Source organism: Mesoplodon bidens (genome assembly GCF_964165515.1).
Source record: "Mesoplodon bidens genome assembly, chromosome: 2".
Taxonomy (NCBI): Eukaryota; Metazoa; Chordata; class Mammalia; order Artiodactyla; family Ziphiidae; genus Mesoplodon; species Mesoplodon bidens.
Window position 1 is genome coordinate 48,638,838 of NC_138177.1, and position 21,365 is coordinate 48,660,202.

The window sequence follows — 21,365 nt, forward strand, 5'->3', positions numbered from 1 at the left end:
TATCTCCCAGCTCATAGGAACTAGATAATTAATGTCTTCTGTGTTACATAGAGATCGGGCCTCAAAGATACAGTGCTGAGAAGGCAACAGAGCAGGACTCTTCTGCTATCTGGACCACTGAACGTTGGGTGTCAAGAAGGAGTTATCTTCTCTGGTCCCCTCTAGCCCATGAAAGGGAGAGGAAGGATTCGTACTGTCTCTGCTTGGGGCCCTGGGGTTTTAGGCCCCAAATCCCCTTAGAGAATCTGAGGCCATTTTTCAATAATTCAGCATCTTGTGGACCAAGAATGACCCCAGGGGCTCCTCAGACCAGAGTCACCCTTGTAGGTTGCCATTCTCCACCTCCAGTTTCAGGATCCCATTAAGGCTTTTCCCCTGTTTGGTCCTGTCCTTTCTGCAAATCTCATCATGACTCTCGAGTGGCTTTTCAAGATACCTTCTCTCCTTCCTGTAGAATGTCTATAGTTGAGGGGAAAGAGGCTGGCACACCTCTCCCGCCCCATCTGTGTCCTAGCTAATGGGGCTCTTCACTGGCCCCTTTCGCTGCACTGTTCACATCCATGACAAGGGACCTAAAAAGGGAATAAACCCAGGTTAGAGCCTCCAATGGCCTGGATCAAGCCCACTCTTTCATTCCTACTCCCACCTATGTGGACACATAGTTTCCGGCTCTCCCTCACATACAGGTCCTCCTGACTGTACTTGCTCATACCTATAGCCTGGCTACCAAGGCTGCAGCTTGGAGCTCTGTCGGGCCCTGTGCACAGCCACTTCCTCCTCTCCCCTTTCCTAGCTGCCCGTGCGTGCGTGCGTGTGTGTGTGTGTGTGTGTGTGTGTGTGTCTGCAGTGCTGCCTCCCTCCTCACCACTAACTCCTCTTCTAACCCCCCTACCAGCCCCCGATGAGCAATCCATCTGGAACGTCACAGTGCTCCCCAACAGTAAATGGGCCAACATCACCTGGAAGCACAATTTCGGGCCCGGAACTGACTTTGTGGTTGAGTACATCGACAGTAAGCATTCTGCGTGGGTGGTGGAGATGCCATTGAAAAAGATCCCATGCGCTCCCCCAGGCTCAGGGAGGCCTTCCAGCCGCTTCATTGTGGCTTAATGAAGTCGACATGTGCTCAGGCGGCGGCGAGGTAGGAAGAGCAGGCTCGAGGAGGAGGAAGGGGTTTCTGCGGCCGTTAGCGAAGGTCCAGGGGTGCCTTGCGGTGGGGGCGGCCTGGGTGAGGGGCCCTTCGTCCATTTCCTGCCCAGGATGAGGGTTCTGGTGGCCCCCAGATCTCACCTTTGCTTGGATCTCCTTAATTCAGGATCCACATTCTCAGCTGTCTCCCCTAGACAGGCTGGGCCAGTCCAGACTTGGGGTTCAACTGTGCTTTGCTCACGGACACTAGCTGCTCACAGGTCAGAGACACCGTCCAGGGTCACTCGTCTCAGCTGGTGGCTTGAGCTGAGCTGTTCATTCTTTACTGGATCTTGGGAACAAGCGTCCAGATTTGTGAGGCTGTGAAGTGTGGTCAGGCTATCTGCCTTCTCTGAGTGAAGGCCCCTGTTCCTGAGGGCTCAGACCCACCATGCTGGCCTATTTGGCTTGTGCTGGAAATCCACCCGAAGCTCTTTGAGGGAGAACAAAGTCAACTCTTAGTTCTCTGCAGTTGGAGAGAGATTCACATCCACAGAATCCAGAATTCCTAGTTTGGTCCGCACTTTTTCAGACACCCAGGCACTCGCTTCTCCTGATGTGTGAATTCACCACGCAGCGAGAAATGAAAGGGGAAACCAGGAGTGAGAGCTGAGAAGAAGAGGCCGTCTCACCTCCGGTTACCGTGAGGGACGCTGACTGGCTCTCTGACCCTCTCCAGGGTAACGGAGCGCTGGCTGACACCCTGAGAGCTTAAGGAAGCAGGTCATGATGTGCTAAGCGCTTAAGACTGGGGTGAGGACAGAAAACTTTAGGAGAGGGAACAGTGTCCTAGGCTGCAGGGCCATTGTATAGGAGAGTCAGCATGTGAGAAAGCTGGTGGAGCTGCCCAGTGACCTCCAGGTCTGCAAGACAGCCTGGCCCCTTCCCCCACCCTCCATGCTTCTACCTTTGACAGGTGCCCAGGAGCCTAAGCACTGCCTCTCCAGCTCATCGTGCCCAGCCTTAGGCTGACTGAGGTTTCTGTTCCCCAGGCAACCATACGAAAAAAACTGTCCCTGTTAAGGCCCAGGCCCAGCCCATACAGCTGACAGACCTCTATCCCGGTATGACATACACGTTGCGAGTTTATTCCCGGGACAACGAGGGCATCAGCAGTACCGTCATCACCTTTATGACCAGTACAGGTGAGAGGGGATCTGGCCTGGCCGTCCCCTACAAGCATGGGGCATGTTGTTCTCATTGTCGGCTTCCTGCTTGTCTCTTCTCGGAAAGAAGACTCATCCTTCCATTCCTCACCTTGCATGACATGGCTCGGCTCTTCTTATATGTCAGTCTGCAGCTCCCAGGAAGACAAAACGAGCCAAAAGTGCATGCCAGTAGATAGGAAACCATGCTTCTGACCCTGTGGGGATGAGTGGGATGTCAGGGGGGAACGGAGGTGTTGTAGAATGAGGGCAGGGGAGACCACCTGGCCTCCACTGTGCTTGAACCACAAGGGCTTGGTGTATATGCAGACATGGTCCCTGTGTGTGGGTCTGGGGGCAGTGTGTCCCGGAGGCACAGGGGCTTGCTTCTCGCACGTGGGGTTAGGGGATAGGCCATCCAAGGGTCTTGACCCAAAAATCCTCCCAGGAACCAAACCAAGGATCAGCATGTATGTCACTACCTTGCCACTGTCATCTGTTGTTTAAAAATTCGAAAGTGTGTTACACAAGTTGTTTTGGTTTAATTTTGTCCCAAGTTTGTCGTGGCTTAAAAGTAGTTGACCTTTGGTCGTACCGGGGAGGGGAAGAAGCCTTCTAAAAGAGCTCTGGATCTATCAGGGCTGTGGATAGAGAAGCTTCTTCACTTGTACCAACTGGGGCTCAGTAAAAGGTACAAGGTTCGGAAATCTCTCTGTTGATCAGGGTGACTGGCAGTCTGGAGACCGTGAGGACACTTGCTTGTCTGTCTGTGTGTCTCTTTAAAATCAGCCAGGCAAGCTAGCCAAGTGGCCAGTTTGCTAAGCCCTGGGGTAAGGATGAGTGTAGGGAAAGAGACTGAGGGAGAAAAGCACCAGTCCCTGCCTCAAGGCACATCCTAATCAGATGCAGGTTACTAGACACAGGATAAAGGGAAAAACACACAATGGTTTATATGAACTTCTGAATGTGGACTTAAGTATGTATTACTCTCCCTGTGCCTGGCTTGACGAGGCCGATCTTGGTAGTTTGCATCTTGAGAGTCACTGCCCATGTGTATAAGGGCTTCACTCCACCCCTTCTAGCCTGGTGCCTCCTGGTCTGGGTGTCCCGGCCTCCTCCCTGTGTCTCTGCCTGTCCTGTGCATGCCCATGCCATCAAGACTCGGGGAGTCTGAGAGTCCGGCTGCCTGCTTGAGGCTAACCAGGCCAACTCAGGCAGGATGTCCGTGAGCAGCCAGGTCATCCTGGGAGCCAGGCCAGGGGGACTGGACAGTTGACCAAGCAGAGCAGGTGGCCGGATTCTGTCTGACCCAGTCGGGGTCCCAAGCTGTTGCTCACCAGTGCGTGCATTTGATTTTACTCATTACAAATTTGATTCTGCACAGAGGCAGAAAGCAAAGATGAGATTTGAGGATAGCGTTCCATCCTAGGGATTGCAGCAAAAGCCGGCTCAGCCTGCTTTCAGACTTCGACTTCTCCCAGAGCTGAGCCCTGGGACTGTGGGTGAGGGTTGGGGAGAAAGAGCCAGAGCAAAAAGGACCAGCCCCTGCCCTGGGGTATGTCCCAATCTGCTTTGAGATATGAAACATGCAATACAGAAAAATAATAATAATGATTGATAACACACTCCTGAATATTGACTCGGGTATTCATTTCTCTTTTCCTGTGGTTGCTATGGAGAAACTGATCCCATAGCTTGCTTTCAGAGTGATTGAGGCCTTCAGCACTTGCATGTTTTCCCAGTTCCTCCCAGTGCAAGCTGGAGAGGGCAGGTATGACCCTCGCCCTGAGTACATACAGCTCACTTACCTCACTGGCTGGCTGGAAACGACTATGTGCAAACCACATAGAGAAGGAAAATATTTCCACTTTCTGAAGTTCATGTGTGTCTGTGAGTGTGTGTTCAGATCCTTTGAAAACACACAAAGGAGTGGCTGGACTCCAGAGTCAAGTTCACACAATCTCCCAGGTCCCTGTGCCTCATCAGAGTAAGTTTATGATCATCTCTGGGCCCAACCACTAGTCATTTAGGCAACCACAGGCCATCACTGTAGTCTATAGACTCAAACATGCTACAGTGGTTCAGGAAGGAAATGGAAGAAAACAACTAAGAATGCTAACAAGCTCCCTGACTCTCACCAGAAAGATCTCACATGGGAAGTTAATCACCTTCTTGAAGCTTTTGAAGCCAAAGAGACCCGAGGGGCCACAAACACATAACCCTGGACTCCAGGAGGCCTGCCAGCTCTTACATCCTGGGGCAGGTGGGATGGGGGGCTGACGGGGGCCAGCGAGACAGACAGCAAACTGCCTTAGACCTCAGGGACTCCGGGAGGAGGGACATTAGGGGACCTACTTGTATTTGGCCTCTTTCTGCTGTGTTTGGGAGAAACCCAGGATGGAGCGAGGTGAAGATGGAAAGGTGTAAAATGATGCTTAAGTGAGAGTAGCCAAGCTAAACTGCGTTTGAAGAAAGCCCATCCGTGTCATACTTGTTCATCTGCCCTATTTCTGAAATATAATTTTTCTGCTGACTGAGTGACTGGCCTCTCTCCAATGGCCAAACCAGTTTCCTCCTGATTAGAGTTCGGAGTTATGGGAACTCTCTGCCTTGCAGGTGAATTGCCCATTTCTGAGCAGGATTGTAGGGTGTGGTGTGGAAGGCACACACAATATGGCCTCTAGGCTAGAGTAAGAGCTATGAAGACCTGTGTGTACCCAAGGAACGGGTGCTGTTCTGGCTTCCATTAGCTACAGCAAAGGTGGTGAGTGTAAATATACCCTGATCTTGGGATGTTGCTATTACTGTGTCCATTAGGAATCTGGAAACATGTTGAATGGATCGATTAAGAGCGGTGTTAGCAGACAAATGTAACTGCCCTGAAGCCTTGCAAAAATGCCTTATTCCTCTCAGAGTCTGTGTGTAGGGTCACATTGTGAGTGAGATCATGTCCTAAATTTCTTTTGGTTCTTGAGAAACTAAGTCATTTTGATGGGGTCTGGTTGAGCCCACCTTACCCCAGATCCCACTGGGTTTTTGGTTTCTTTGTTTTTGTGTATCATTGACACTGATTAGTTTTAGGCGTACAACATAATGATTTGATCTATGTATATACTGCAAAATGATTATCACTATAGGTTTAGTTAACATCTATCACCAAACATAGAGAATCTACTTGGTTTTGAACAGCCTTCTGTGTCCAAACTCCACAGAAATTTCTTTGATCTTTTCAGTGAGGACTGAAGGTAACATTTGAACTTTACATGGTGCTGTCAGGAATGGAAAGCTTCATTTAATTTCTAAATTGCCCATATGGCCACTTTCCCTGGAATTGTGACTTTCTCTCCCAAGAGAAAGGAGTCTCGTGGGAGACGGCTCTCAGCAAGATGGTGGAGCAAACAGGTCACTGCAGACGTTCAGACCAACTTCTCTGTAAAAGGTGGCGACCACCATCCAAACACAAGTTGAAGTGACTGACTCCTTCATCCCAGTGCCCAGGTGGCACGTGGTCAAGCCAATATCCATGTGACCCTCCAGCTAGTATCAGGAAAAAATGAAAGAGATACCCCAGGTTAGCCATAGTATATTAGGATTAAATTGGTCATTAATAAGTAGTCAATGACTGCTTGTTAGGTGACCAACATCATGCTAAGTACGAGGGGGCCCAAGGAATCCCCTTTTCTCAAGCCTTAATAGTATCATTGGACATCCGAACGCAGGAAACAGAGCAATTAAATGTTACATTGTGCAGAATAAATAGGGGTGGAGTGGGAGTTCAGAGATTGGTGTGAGCTGGAGGAATGGGAGATTCAGGAAGGAGGGGGTACAATGTGGAAAGGTGGAGGGCAAGAAGGGTGGCAATCCAGGCTCTCTGGGGCAGGATGGGAAGGATGCAGGGAGGGGAAGACCAGAGCACCTGGCATGATGGAAGTGTTCTGGGAACATGATAACATGATGTGTCATTGTATCCTTGGGGTCTGCTGGACACTGGGGTGAGGGGACTCCTTTAGAATGGGGCAGTGACATGACTATGAGAGACATGTTGGAAGGAGTAAAATGATAGCCCTTAGAGATGAGTCGTGAAGCCACTGGCAGAAGCTGGGGGGCAGGAAGAGGGCAGAGGGACCATCCAAGGAGATGTCAGGAGCAAGCCCTGGGCTTACAGTGTGGAACCGGCTGGAAGGACAATGAGAGGTGAAAAAAGGATCACCAGTTGGAAGGGCAGGACTGGAGGGCAGGTGAGAGTAAGAGTCAAGGGTGTCGAGGTAAGTCTGGGAAAGATGCCCTCAGTGATGGTGGATGAGCACTGAGTACAGAGGGGCTCGAGGTTAGCGTCTTGGCAGAGAAAGGAGTTGGCAGGAACTGGAGATGATGGAAGATTAAAGAGTTTACCTATAAGAGGACAGTGCATGCACTAGAGCCAAAAAGTCTGCCAGGTTCCTCAAGGGTTTTTTGTTTTAAGATACAAGGAGCTTCAACGTGCTTAACAGCAGGAGGGAGGAGATATAGCACAGAGGAAGAAATTGAAAATGCTGGAGTTTTCAGAGATCCTTACAGGATTGAGCCACCAAGGAGGTGAGGCATTGGGTCCCTTCAGAGGGGAGAGAGGAGGGCCCACCTGGACACAGAAGGAAGGGACGGTCATGGAGGCTGTGAGGTTTCAGTGGTCTCCGGAGTAGAGCAGGTGCGCTCGACACCGAGACACTGACTCAGAGAGAGGGTCACGTGGGGGCAGCGAGAGGGGGAGGGGGAGCAGTTGGGAGGGGCAGTGAGAAAGGAGTGGAAGGGTGGCCAGGCTGCAGAGGAGGTCCGGTTGAAGTATGACTTAGTGAATCTGTGAGGGGCCTGGGTCTTCATCTTCCTCCAGCAAAGCTCAGGGCAAGCACAAAAAGATGCAGTAATTGCCAAGGGGACCCACAGCTGGCGATTGAGTCACGTGCTGGAATGGGTGATGCAGAAGGGAGGGCAGGGTGGAGTTTGAGGGAAGCAGAGACCCCATCAGGCCAAGAGGATGAGTGGACTGAGCGAAGGGAAGGAAGTCAGGAAGCCGATGTGAATCAAGGGCCTCTATGTTCCAGGCTGTGTCCCAGCACTGGGGGGACGACAGTAACCCTCACAGTCCCTCCTTCAAGGAGCTTACTCTCTGGGTGGAGAGATGAGAGTGGAGTGAGGAGCACAGACTCGCGCTGTGACGGCCAGGGGTCACAGCTCAGCTCTACCACTTACCAGCTCTGGGCCCCTCAGCAAATCACTAACCTCAGTGCTTCAGTTTCCCCACCTGTGAAATAGGGGTAATAGTAAAAATCCACCTTATGGGGTTGTTGGGAGGATTAAATTAGATAATCATGGGAAAGCACTTGGAGTCATGCCAGCCCATAGGAAGTGCTTATAGGTGTAAACTGTTAGTAGTAGTAAGATAGCAAATGCTATCTTATAAGTGCTAGGAAGAGGATAAATTCGAGCCCTCAGATAGAGAGTGGCTGGGTGGGGGAGAGGGCTTTTGCCTTAGCTGGGAAGTTCCAGGAAGGCCTTTCTGAAGAGATGACCTTTGCTGAGGCAGCCATCTGAAAAGAAGAGCAGCAGATGCAAAGGCCCTGAGGCAGGAGTGGGAGTGGCCCGTGTGGCTGGAGTGTCCAGGGTGGTGGGAGATGGGACTGATGGAGCCCAGCAGATCAGGATAAGGAATGGACGGTTTTTCCTAACAGTAATGAGAAGCATTGGAGGTTGAAGCGAGGAAGTGATCTGATCCTGCATGGGGTTTAGGAAGACCTCTCTGACCCTGTGCAGGAAATGGCCTTCGGAAGCAGGAGTGGAAGCAGGGATGGGACTTGCCCCACAGTGTACCTGGATCAGGGTAGTCACAGCCATGTTCCCATGGAACTCAGCTGCTTTCCATCCCGGGCTGCCTGGGCAGCCAGAGCACAGAGAGCGTGGAAGGTCTTGTGCATCAGTCTTCATTGTTTATTGAGACCCATCTTGGTGCAATGCCCTTGGCTCGATGCTGAGAACGCTATCAAGACAGTTTCTCTGCCCAAGAAGAGCAAAGGGTAGACTGCACCCAGATACGTGCCCCACAAAGTGGTGTGTGATGCAGACCCTAGAGTACGGCACGGGCCCCGGGTCCATCCTCTGTGCCTGTGCTTTTCCCCCGAGGAGGCCCTGAGCTTCAGCTCTGGCTGCGTGGCTCTCAGCACTCCTGATGTTGTCTGGCTCTCCCAGAGGCCACTGCGCTCGCTCTGCTGGCCCCAGGGTTACCCAGGGTCTGTACTGCCCCTGTGATCCTTCCTGTCCTCCACGTCGTGGTTTCCATGGAAGGCTGCTTCTTTTGTTCTCCAGTCCGTAGAAAGGAAGAGGGCAAGTGACTCCTACCCACCCCACCCCTTCTGATCTCTAACCTTAGCCATTGGTCCTCCAGGACACCATCAGATCTGCTTCTGGTCTCCAGGCCCGCCCATCTGCCCCTTGCGTCATGAAGGTGTCTGCCCACTTTGAGACAGGTCTCCGCATGTCCAGGCAGGGACAGCGAGGGACCCGCTGTCACAGGGGTCTCCACGTATGGAAGTGGTCTGGAAGCGGCAGCATGGGGTGTGCTGAAGGCACAGCCCTGGCCCTAACCTCGCCACCGGCCCATCTGGGCTACCCGCACGGGGACTGTCTTTGCTGTCAGGGAGCCCACAGTGCAGCTGGGGAGACACGAGGAAGCACAGGGCATCCTGGAACTGTACCCCACCTGCGACCCACTGCCGGGAAGCCCGATTGGCTTCAGGGCCGTACTGGTGGGACAGGCCGCTGCTCTGTGCCTGTGCAGGCCTGCGAAGGCGTTCTTCCAGGGGTTTTGCTATGGGACCACTGACCTTGTTTCCTGACAGGTAGCGTGCCGGCTCACCCCTGGCTCATTCGTGGGAAATCATAGTCAATCCCTGGCCTTCCCTCATTCCCCACCAGGCTGTGCCCAGCCATCGGGTTTGCAAGAATGCCATGCCTCATCCTTAGGAAACTTCCCTTCCTAAAGGACCTGTTCAGCTTTCTGCTGCTTATTCTGCTCCCTGTACCCCTTTCCTGTGCCTATTTTCTGACCTTTTGACCTTGACTTTTAAGTTATTTTCTCTTTGTCCCTGTAGTAGGGTAGGGTAGTTTGGGCCAGAGGGCTGCTGGGTGGTACTGTTAGGCTGCAGGAGGAACGTGGACATGAAATAACTGAAGTTCTTCCCTCCCCTCCTCACCTTCTCCCACGTGAATCATTCACCACGTGTTTGCTTCTGGCCCTCCCCCGCCAGCCTACACCAACAACCAGGCGGACATCGCCACCCAGGGCTGGTTCATTGGGCTCATGTGCGCCGTCGCCCTCCTGGTGCTGACCCTGCTCATCGTCTGTTTCATCAAGAGGAGTCGAGGCGGCAAGTACCCAGGTAAGATGTGTCAGAGGAGTGGGCTTGGGGGACAGGGCCAGCGGGCTTTCCTGCGAGTCACCAGGTCCCCTGCCAGGTCCAGGCGGTTCCGCCCTCTCAGTGAGCACAGTCCTTGCCAAGCTTGGACGTACAGTCCTCTTGCCTGTTCCGTGCATCTTAAGAGTAGCCAGAAAGCACTTGAGTTAATTAAGTTCGCCTGAGGTGGGGGGATGGAGCAGTCCAGGCAGCCAGCGAGGATATGGAAAGAGCCCTGGCTCCCGTTAAGAATGACCTTCCCTCCCCTTGACTCACCACCCATCTGCTCAGTAATTGGCTTCTTTCAGCCTGAATCTCATTAGGATCCTATGTCCCAGTGAAGTGGGAAGGAGAGATGCATTTTCTGTAACCGTAAGAGAGAGGCCGGAGTGAAGAGAGGTCTGGATGGAAGAAGCACATGCATGAGAGAGGCCGCAGAGCTGGGCTCTCAGCACGGCTGGGTTGAAATCACAGATACACCGACAGAGGGTCAGATGCTCCTATATGAGGAGCTGGCAGAGGCGGAGGGGTGGGTTGCACTGAGAGGGACCCCCAGTCCTTAAATGGCTTTGAGCTTTTCTTGAGTCCCACAGCAGTATTTCTCTTCTGTGGTCTGAAGATCCTCCAGCCCAGACAAACCAAGGTCAAGGACAAGGACCTCTGGCTTTTTTGTTTCTGGAAATATTGACTGTTTTTCAAACAGGGATGAGAAAGCCATCTGTCTGTGATGGAGTGGGTAGGGTGGCAGGAGACAGGATAATGGATGACCCTGAGAGTGAAAATCCAGCTGGACTGAACAATGAAATTGCTCCCTGCCCCCAAAGCCATTGCCAGACACACACCACGTGCCCCAAGTGCCAGCTTCTGTGCATCTCTGTGAACACATCCTCCTCCACGATCCCCTAAAACTCAACTCAGAGAGGAGATTCTGTTTTATTTTCTTCCCCTGGCCCGTGTGCCCTCAGACCCTAGGATTCTAAAGAGTTACGCCTCTCCTTCAAGTCAGGGAGGGCAGGAAATTATACTTCTTTATTGGTGAATGATGTTTTCTTTCACTTTGTTGTGCTGTGTTGGGGCTGGTTTTCTTCTGTAAGACAGAAAGGCAGAGTTAGGAGAAGGGCAGCCTTTCTGAGCTTACCCTCTGTTCCAGGGGGAACTGATGCACCTGAGAACTGATCAGATAAACTCAGCTTTCCTCTGCCCGTTCCAGAAAGTTCTTCTTACAGCTAATCCCCTTTCCTCCAGCTCCAAGGGAAGCCCCCCATCCATTAGGAAGATGAGTGAACCAGGAGCCTTGAGGCCAGGGCTCCAGTCTCCACCTTAAACTTTGTTTAGTTGCTAATTAGTTATGTGACATCTTCAAGGCCTCAGCTTCCCTCCCCTAAAATAGGGGTGATTATCCTGCCTCGTACCTTAGAAAGAAATGAAGTCACTCACCTCAGTGTCTGCTGTGTGCCAGGCTCTGTGCTGGGTGCTAAGGATACTAGAAGGAGAGGTGACCTCTCCCTCAAGGACAGTGCAGCTGGCATAGTAGGAGGAGCACAGCACAAGACAGGGCCTGGGAGGGACGCTGACGCATCACAGAGGAGGTGTGGGAAGAGGGAGTCGCACAAACAAGTGAGGTCACACTTAAGAGAGCACCTTCCATTCCAGAGGTGTGTGTGGCGTGTCCTGTCTGCCCAGGGCGCTCTCTTAGGAGCTTTGAAGAAACACACAGTCCCCACCCTCGAGACAAGAACTGGCATTCTGTTACAGGCAAAATAAATGCACAAATAATTATAACATGGAGCCAGATTAAGAAAGCTGCCGAGGAATTCCCTGGTGGTCCAGTGGTTAGGACTCGGCGCTTCCACTGCAGGGGGCATGGTCAGGAAACTAAGATCTAGTATGCCACGTGCCGCAGCCAAAAAAAGAAAAAAAAAGAAATGTGCCAAGGATCGCATCCATTTGGTGTTTGGAGAAGACCTCATGGAGCGGTGGTGGGGAGCCGGGTGGGGCGGAGATTTCAGTTGTCAGTGGAGATGTAAGAAAAGCCCCAGTGACGGGGAGGAGGAAGCAGAATTCACTTGGCACCCGACCAACCGTGGGAGGCAAGAACAAGGGGGGCATGGATGGGGCCTTGATAAGAGGGAGAGTCATGGAACCCAGAGGCGGCTTCTTTGGCTGTACTTCGGGGCCCCACAGAGCGGGAGCATGCTCAATCATCACGTCTGTCTTTGCTTCCCTTACTGACCAAGTGCGAGAAAAGAAGGATGTCCCCCTCGGCCCTGAAGACCCCAAAGAAGAGGATGGCTCCTTTGATTACAGGTGCGCGATCTCCTTGACTCCTGTCCACACAGGTGGGTTCTCCTCACCCCCCCTGAGGCAGCCCCCTTCCCTCAGAGCTGCTCAGCTGGGCTGAGACGCTACTACACGGATGTCCTCTCCCATCAGGCTGTCACCTCCGCCTCTGTGACAGCACCCGCCATCCCCCCCGGGGACGGGGAGCACTGCCCAACACACTACACTCATTCGATGAACAGCATTTCATCCATTCACCTGCACAACCCAGATTTATTGCATTCTTTGTACGTGTGTTTCCACCTTTGCGCTCTGAAAGCGCACCCAGGCCCCCCTTGCTGTGACCTGAGCTCTGCTCTCAGCTCGCGCTCTGCCTACACCCCACCTTAACTCTGAAGACGACGACCTGGGGAAGCTGTATTGTCTTTAAAACTCAACTAGGTGAGGGATGAAGGGGGCGTGGGGAGGTGTTCTAGGCCTTTTCCTCAGGAACTAGAATGACACCTCTGGGCTGTGGCTTCGAATAGGCCTTGGAGGGGCACTTGGTCCAGAGCCTGTGTCCCAGATGAGAAGACCGAGGCCCAGGCTGGGAAGTGACCTGGAAGATTCCTGGGCTGTCCACTCAGAGAGCGAGCGCAGAACTGGAGAGCCCGGGGGCCCAACGTCCAGCTACCAGCGTCCAGCTACTGCCACTGTCCTATGCCCATGCTCCCTCTCAGATCTGGACGGGCCTTTGTATCTGGCTTAACAAAAGTTGTGATCTGTCCATTTTATTGGCAAGTAGACTTTGAGTAAAGGAATGGTGCAGGGTGAGTCACGGAGGTCTCGTTCCCAGGCCAAGTACAAAGGGAGGAAATGTTCTGATTGGAGCCCTCCTTCCCCACCCCCACCAAGTCACTCTCTGGGGCCAGGTCACCCCGTCCTCCTCTGACTTCTCCTTATTCTCTCTCCGGCCTCTGCCACTCAGCCCATCAGCGGCCTCTCAAACAGGATCAGATCAATGGGCGGCAGAGCCTATGCCCACACAGGAGCCCGTCTGGCGGCTTATAGACCTTGTCTATCCATCCAATTCATGCATCCCCAGGAGCCTCCCAAAGAACAAGCACGAGAGACCCCTCCCCAGGCTGTCCTCAGCACCCTTGGTGGGGCCCAGCTTCCCCATGGGCCAGGAGCTATCCTCTGGCCATCAGTTCCAAAGGCCCTGGGCCTTCTCTCCCCAGGCCCTCAGTGCAGCGTGAGGAAGGGTGAGGACCTCCTCAAATACAGGGCCAGGTAACCTATGAGAAGCCACTTCCTCAGGTACCTCTCCTCCACCAGACACCGAAGCTGTTGGGCGAAAACACCTGCCTCCTCACCACCCCACCCCCCTGACCCACCGACACTGAGGCTGGATACACATATACTGGTGCACGCATGCACGGGCTTCCACACCACGCACACACATGTACACACACACAAGCGCACGCACATACACACCCCTTGGCTTCGGCTCTGGGGAGGCCTGCGGCATCCATCCTAGAGCCCCCACTTGGATGAGTCCAAGAGTCTGAAACTGGGAAAGGGGAGAAATTAATACATTAGAGGAAAAACCAAGTTTCTGGGCGGGACAGGCTGGGGGTCTGGCTCACCCTGCTCGTCTGGGACCTTGCTGCCCAGGCACCTCTCTGGTGTGTCTCTCTCTGCTTCTCTCTCCCTTGTCTGTCCACTTGGTCCTCAAAGGTCTCCTGGAAGGTAGGCTAACAGGTGACTGGACCAGGGGGCCACAGTCATTGGGTTTCTTTCAGGCTTCCCTTAGGAGAGGTCTGTTCTTTCCAGACCTGGATCCTCCTTCCCCACAAGAACCTGACACACTAAGGACCCCTCCCACCCCCACTGGGCCACCCTGTTCAGTGATTGCATTTAGCTTGGGGGCCTGGAATTCCCGAGAACCACATAGACACAATTGTCACTCCCTTGCAGGGGGAGTGGAGGGCCCTGGGGAGAGGGTGCCTGTGAGAAACACTGGCAAGTGGGCTAAGGAGCCTGGTCATTAGAATCTGCTGGTTCTCAAAAGGTGAATTCCACCCCCTGAACAAATACAGCATAACCCCAGACACCCACTTCCCTCACTCAGCTGCCTCTCCCACAGCACTGCCGTCAGAGAACACAGTTAAGCAGGGTAACGGGCCGCATTCACTCAGCTCACGGGGGCAGTGGGCTAATAGCCTTCCGTCTCCTGACGCCTAGCTCCTCTGGCTCGCGGCCCTCCCCCCACAGCTGTCTTTGACCAGCGCTGCGGTTAGAAGTGAACTCACTGCCCACTCTAATGGCAACTCAGCCGGTGGTTTGCCACAAGCCCAGGAAGGGCTAAGGGTGGCCTGGGGCAGGGGAGTGGGGGTGGGGGGTGTCTGCTCAGACTGCCTGGCACCGCTGTGGTCCTGCCTGCCGGGACCCAGATGCCCACTGCTGGTCCGGCTGCCCCCTGCCGGGACCTCGTCTCTCCTCTGAAGTGCAGCCAGCAGCACCTGGTCCCCCCCTCTGAGCCTAAAAGAGCCAGGGGAAGGGATATGGTGCCTGAGCAGATGCCGGCCCACTCGGGGTATCTCACTTCCTGGGGGCACAGCAGGCACCCCAGTGGATAGATGCCACTTTAACAACCAGCTCTCCTTGCATGAGAGGCTCTTAAGGGCAGGACCTGGGGCCTCAGAGGGGGGCTGAGCTGGATCCTCTGAGTCTTGCTGGTTTTGTCTCAACTTGATGGCCCCTCCTACCTCATTTGCATGCCCCTCCCTCCTCCCTCCATCCCTTGCTAGCCCTGAAACAACAGCATCTGTTTGTGGATAAACCAGAGCTGAGAGGAACACCACCAAGACAAAGAAGGGGAAAGGCAGGGAGAGGTTTGTCCCTTTAAGGCCCAGACCCTTGCTTTGGGTCAAGAGCAGAGTCTTTCCAGAGACAGTCACAGGTCACAGAGAGTCAAAGCTAGTTGAACCCTCTTGATAGAGGGACTAAGGCCCAGTAAGAAGGAAGGGTTTTCCCAAGGCCACAGAACCACACAGGCACACACATGGGACCAGAACTCCACGTCCTGGACTTCCCTTCTTTGACCCTTCCTGTCCCCCTGGCCTACAAGCGGCTGGCTCCGCCTCACCATGGGGTGGCGTCCTCTGCCTGCGTCCACCCCGGAGAGCGACCCAGCCTCCCGGAGGGGACCCCAGACCCGGCGTCCAGGAGTGTGGGTCCATCCCAGCTCTGCACCAGCTTGCCCCTCGCCTGGGAGACGATGCCGTCCTCTCTAGGCCTCAGCTTCCCTTCTGCAGAACTGGCCGGACAGGGAGGGGAGTGAGGGCTGGTCTGGGTCATCCCTGAGGTCCCGTCCTGTCTGAGCTGTGTGGTACGCATGCCTGGCAAGAGGCTGGGGGCCTTCTTCCGCCTGGCCTGGGTTTGGGCTGCGCTGGGTGGGCCAGCCCTGACTCTCTGTCCTCTCTCCATCCAGTGACGAGGACAACAAGCCCCTGCAGGGCAGCCAGACGTCCCTGGATGGCACCATCAAGCAGCAGGAGAGCGATGACAGCCTGGTGGACTATGGCGAGGGCGGCGAGGGACAGTTCAATGAAGACGGCTCCTTCATCGGCCAGTACACAGTCAAAAAGGACAAGGAAGAGACGGAGGGCAACGAAAGCTCAGAGGCCACGTCTCCTGTCAACGCCATCTATTCTCTGGCCTAACAGAGCCCCCCAGGCACAGCCACTACTTTGCAAGTAGAAGGAGGGGAGAGGGGGAGATGAGCCACTGCAGACCTACCACAAAGCCGCCACCACCTTCAGGGACAAGGGTGCAACATGGGAGTCTGCCAAGCTGTGAGGACCAGTGACCACCCAGCCAACCGCAAGCCCCCTCCCGATGACCCCCCCGGGGTGCCACCGGTGGGCGAGCTGGAGCCATGGCTAAGCTCAGCTGGAGGGAGCCCAGGTCCCTTGCTCAGCCTCACAGCCACCCCCAGCCTCTACCCACACTGCCTGCCCTTGACCTCAACACACACACTCACCAGTTTCTCTTGGTTACGGTACTTACTCACTGTCTTTATTTTTGCTTTGTGGGTCTTCTCCTCCAGACCCAACATCTCCATTTTCTTTTCCTTTTGAAGAAATGTCCCTGGAAAAAAAGAAAGAATAGGTGGATCCTCGCCCAGGAAACTGCAGAGATAGGCAAAAAAAGGATTGATCCGTAAACGAACATACAGAAAAGCTATAGTATTCAAACCGCGGCTGGGCCAACGTATTTCCGAAGGATGCCTTTCTCGCCAGATGCCTCCCCTGGCCCCCAACCCATCCACCTCAGCCTCGTCAGTTGCTGAGCTGGGCTTGGCTCCTCTCTGGAAATTGACAGTATTTTTGGCAGGGAGAGGGTAAGCAGTTGGGAGGTGGGCTTACCTCTAGCTCCTGGCTCTTACCCTGCCCCTTCCTCTGGAGTGTCTGAGACAAAAGCTGCACTGACTGAAGGAGTGTAAGGAACAGGAGTGGGAAGGACTTCAGCTCCAGTGACTGTGTACCTCAAGCAGAGGATAACCAGGCGTCTGTCCCTAGGGAGCTGTGCCCACCTCGAGAGAGAAGGAAAGGGCTAGGTTTGGACTTCCTTCCTCCCCCCCCCCCACATCAGGGAAACTCAGGATGTGGGAGAGAGGACCACGCCCACGGCACCCAGAGGAGAGGGTGCCGCCCACCTGGTCAGGGTCTGTGCTGCTGCCCTCCAGGAGATGGACCCCTGCGATGTGAAGGCTGTGCTGGTGTGCTTGGGGGTGGAAAGCACTGCCCCCCCTTTCGTCTCTAGCAGATAGCAGCTCCTGTATGATGTTGAAGCTGGTGTTTTATGGCGTGTGGATGGGGCCCTGCTGCCCCCAAGACTGAGCCCGTGTGTCCTTTCCTTAGGATATTTACCTATCAGGAGACCCACCCCCATCCCCCGCCGCCGCAGGAACGCGGCGCTGACAGTGCTGTAAAGCCTGGCCTGGGAGCGCTCTTCGTATGCCTTATGCAGCCCTGACCTGTCCCTGCAGTTCCCAGGTTCCCAGCCCCTCCCTGCAAGCCTTGAAGCCTCCAGTGACATCTGTCTCAAGGAGAATGGGGCGGCCTATGCAAGCATCACAGCAGAACCAGAAGCAGCCACTCCAAATGTGCCCTGCAGCCCGTTGCCCCAGATGGAGACACTCGCAGACCTGCAGTTCTCTGAGACCCAAGGCACTGCCTTCATGCTCCCCACCTATTCCATTTTGAAACCAAAGGTACCTAGCCTCAGAGAGAGGAAGAGAGAGATCTAGAGCCTAAGAGTAACCCTTCAGCTGTTGCTGCAGCTAAAGTCGGTTTCAGGAGGGTGAAGCTGAGCCCCAGTCGTGGACCACCTGCCACAGACACAGCCTCTGATTGGAGCCTCCAGCTTCTTGCCAGGCGACCTGGGCAGGAGCAGGGCTGTGTCCTTCAGAGACATTATTAAAGAAAGCATCGTTTGCCACATGTTTAAGCCGCAAAGGTATTAGCAATGCTTGCATCACTTAATAATCAGTCAGTTGAAGGTCAAGCCCATAGGCACACCTACTCTGTCTGCAGGTGAGAATATGTAGCTCAGAGCTGAGCCAGTTATGTTGTCTGAACCTGAGCGAGTAACCGTCCTTTGATCCAAGCTGTAGCCAGGTGTGCTGCCCGGAAGCCTGGGGGGAAGCTCTCTCGTGATGATAGGGGACAGGGCGAATAGTAGCGGGCTAGGGAGCCAGCTCGGGTCCCCTCCCCTGGCTTTCCTCCCCCACCTGCCTGGATACTGCTGGGCATTCCTGTAGCCTAGGGAATGTCAGGGAAGTGTGCCTGTGAGCTGAATTAAAGGACCGGCCTTTCCAGAAAACACTCTGGATCTGAGGAGAGCAGTCAGTCTCTCAGGCCCTCATTCCATATGGCACGGTACGTACTAGTAAACTCATTGCTCCGGAAGTAAGCTCTTCGGGCAGGATGGACCGTGAGATGTCACACCCGTCCCCCTGCCTCAGGAAAGTCCTCCACACAACTGATGATGGGGGACGGGCTGACAGTCGTGGAACTGAGTCTTCGGACAGAGTGGCATTGGTTGGGAGAACTCTGAGTGCTTAAGCCGCCAGTGGCTCCAGGCTCAAAGGGAAGAGCTTTGGAGGGGGAACTTGGTCCTGAAGCCTGGGCAAGACAGGGGCAGTCCTGCTGCCTGAGCCTCTCTTCTCTGCCCCTTGGGCCAAGTTGCTGAACTTGTCTGTATTTTGGTGCCTCTCTCTCCCCTTGTCAGTCCCTCCTTTGAAAACCTGTCCCCACAGAGGGACATGGGCCCAGCTAAAGGAGCGGGGAGGCCAGTGTCTGGGGAGGGCACCACTGCAGGGCCGGGGAACAGCTGCCTCTCACCTTGCCTGGGTCGTGGTGAATGGGACCCTTCTTTCCTTACCTTGCTTTTGGGGAGATGGTTGAGTTTCAGCTGGAAACCAGCCACTTCCCTCGTCCATTGCCTTTGCCCCGAGGGGTCAGAGGCATTTGGTCTACCCCCTTCTTGGCAGGTCCCAAGGTCTCGGTCCCAAGGTCCGCGAGGCTGCTGGTGCCAGTACTGATCACCCAGAAAGGGGACCGCTGCCTGGGCCCAGACAGTGCTTTTGTGATTCCCGTGCACGCAGTTAGCCCTGGAAAAGGGGTGGGAACAGACGCACAGATGTCTGTGGCTTTTCCAGCTGCTGGACTGCCTCCCTGCACACAGCCGGCAGCCACACCGGCACACTCACAGCAGACCTAGGCCCCTTTGCAGGGTGGCCCTTTCGGGGGAACAATCCAGATTACCACCTTGTCTTGAAGAGGATGAGTCCATAGCCAGGCCCGCTGGAGATGAAATGTGAAGGGCTGTGTGGGGTGCCGTGCACAACTCAGGGCAGGGGAAGGAGGCTACCCACGCTGGGCCCCACTTGGGCAATTCTTGGAGGCAAAACCAAGAGAGACAGAGTCTGATCCGAAGGAGAGCGAATTTTCCCCAGGAACAGCACAGGCAGCAGCTTTTTAAGGCTCCTGGGGCTCTTTGCAGTACCAGAGCCAAGTCACAGAGCATCCCAAACAGCCCGTGTGACGAGAGCCGTGGGGATCTCACACACCTGCCTCAGTCTTTGCAAGGCTGCTCCACTAACACGCTGAAAAGGGGAGGCTTCCTGGACTCTCAGCTGGCGGGGCTGGTGTCAGGAATCACTTCTCAGCGGGAGGGCCCAGAGCACACTCCCCGCCCGTGATACCTCGGTCACCACTGCAGCAGCCCCTGCCACGCACACAGAAGCCTGTGTTGTAATTCGTTCCACCCAGCTAGGTCCACTGGAAAGAAATCACCCTGTGGATCCTGGTTGATCTTTACATGGTGGCTTAAGAGTAGCATATAGGGAGATCCTTGATTAAAATAGAAAATCAGAGGAGTCGAACGAATGAAACAAAGAGCTTGAAATGTCAGGAGGACACTCAGTGCCCCGGGCAGAGCCCAAATCCTGGGCAGCCCCTCCTTGAAACCAGGCAGGGGCCACCCCATGGGAGTTCAAGCCAACCTTGTGGCTGTCCCCAGCCTGCCCAGCCCAAGCCAGGGCAGTGCCCTTTCCTTCCCTCCCCTACTAAGAACGGGTTCTGAGAAGGAACAGAGGGAAAGCAGGACAGCTGTCCAGGGAAGCCACCAGACCCCACCACCCAGTGTCTCAAGCCACACCCAAAACCAGTGCCCCTCTAGCAGTACATTAGTATTAAATGGATGTTTTGTAATGATAAGGATGGAAGTGAAATAGGTACAAAGCGGTCTAGCTTAAGACAGGATCAGATTTCAGCATGCAGAGGAATCACAGAGCTGATCTGATTGAAAGTACTCATCGTAAGCTAAAATCCAGGGAGGTCAAGGGACTTGCCCGAGGTCACACAGCTAGTAGATCAAGGTGAGGTAGGGCTTGAGCGCAGGCCTTCTGACTCCTTGTTCAGTGTTCTTTCATCTCACTGCAGCTGCCGCCTTGGGAGCAGTGGTGTTACTTAAGATCTGGCCTGGGGTTCACTGTCTCCCACGTCTCTTTCCACTTCTCCCACATCCCCGTACACCTCCGCAGATGAAATCAGCGGATTTTTCTGAGTCCCCAGATCAGCCAGTTTGTGCCAGCCTGTGGTGAGCCAGCCGTGCTGTTAAGGGGAGACCCAAGCCAGGAGAAGAGGGTGACGAGCTGATCGGTGTTTGTCACCGTGAAGCCTAGAGTATCCCCTAGGGTGGTGTCTCTCGCTTCGTAACGCATCGGGCCCCCAGCATACTGTGTCCCTCGGAAGAGTGGGCGTTCAGGGCGCTGCCCCCTCCACCCACGGCCGCAGGGTGCCGAGGGGCAGCAGGGCCCACGGGAGCTCCACCCCCGGGATTTGCTGGGCTGGAGGTCAGCACGTGTAAAGACTTCAGTGAAGCAATAAATACAAAAATCTGGGAGAAGAAATCCAGAATTTTGTGCACTTCTCTTGTTTCTTTTTCAAAAAGGATGCAGATCAGGTGACCCTGCCCTGCTCTCCTTTCTGATTCCCAAATTCGATGTCCTCAGTCGGTGTTGTCCCTCTGCCCAGCTCCCAGCTCTTTGCCAACCTCACATCCTCCCGCACTGAGCATCAGTTGCCTGTGGCATGGCCGCCTTCTGTCCTGGTCCCACCCTCACCCGTGCTGGGCCCTGGAGGACCTCTTGCCCTTCACCTCCCTTCAACACACACATTTTCCAGTTTATTCCTTTCAGTGAGGAAATCTTTTCCGAATGTCTCCATCCCTTCCCACCTACCCACACACCCACAAATTGGTCTGATCTTTTCTTCCATTGGTTAAATATTTAACTCACCGTGGCACACCTTGTTTTAACCCCTCTCACATCGTGTTCTTTCCTTTTTGCGAGTTGTTTTGCATTAACCAACGTTGTCAGTGACAGATGCATATCTGAGGGTGTCACGCTGGACCTTCAGCAGGGAAGGCTTCTGGGTCGTGAGGACCATCTAATATGTGGACTTGTAAACGACTGCATGAGCAATGAAAAGGCCAAATTATTCAGAATTTTTTTTGAATCACTGTAAAAAAAAAAGACTGATTTCTTTTGTATAGAGAACACTAAACGTATAATAAAAGTTGTTCAAAATGGACTCTGGCCATGTAATTTGTTCATTTTCCTTAGTGGGTAGAAGAGGGATGTCTGGGGATTAATGACAGAAATGAATCATGGGGTTTTTCATGGGCACCACACAGCATACCCAGAAATTCCACGATACCAACCCCCATCTTGAAGTTGGTCTTATCTTGGAAAACTCATTGGCACAGTTAGTGT

General features: G+C 54.0%; 1 protein-coding gene across 16 annotated transcripts in view; it reads left to right on the plus strand.

Annotated features, from left to right (window-relative positions):
• Positions 1-21,119, plus strand: part of NFASC (neurofascin) — a 178,376-nt gene extending 157,257 nt beyond the window's left edge. For 8 of the 16 annotated variants that reach the window (XM_081225480.1, XM_081225482.1, XM_081225483.1 and 5 more), the window contains 5 exons: positions 896-1,012; positions 2,181-2,333; positions 9,611-9,742; positions 11,995-12,064; positions 15,513-21,119. In XM_081225480.1, coding sequence (XP_081081606.1) covers positions 896-1,012; positions 2,181-2,333; positions 9,611-9,742; positions 11,995-12,064; positions 15,513-15,744 — 704 coding nt within the window. In that variant the 3' untranslated portion in view covers positions 15,745-21,119. The remainder of the gene's footprint in view (positions 1-895; positions 1,013-2,180; positions 2,334-9,610; positions 9,743-11,994; positions 12,065-15,512) is intronic. The other 8 variants (XM_081225475.1, XM_081225476.1, XM_081225478.1 and 5 more) reach the window with 2 other exon arrangements.
• Positions 21,120-21,365: the final 246 nt, after the last annotated feature.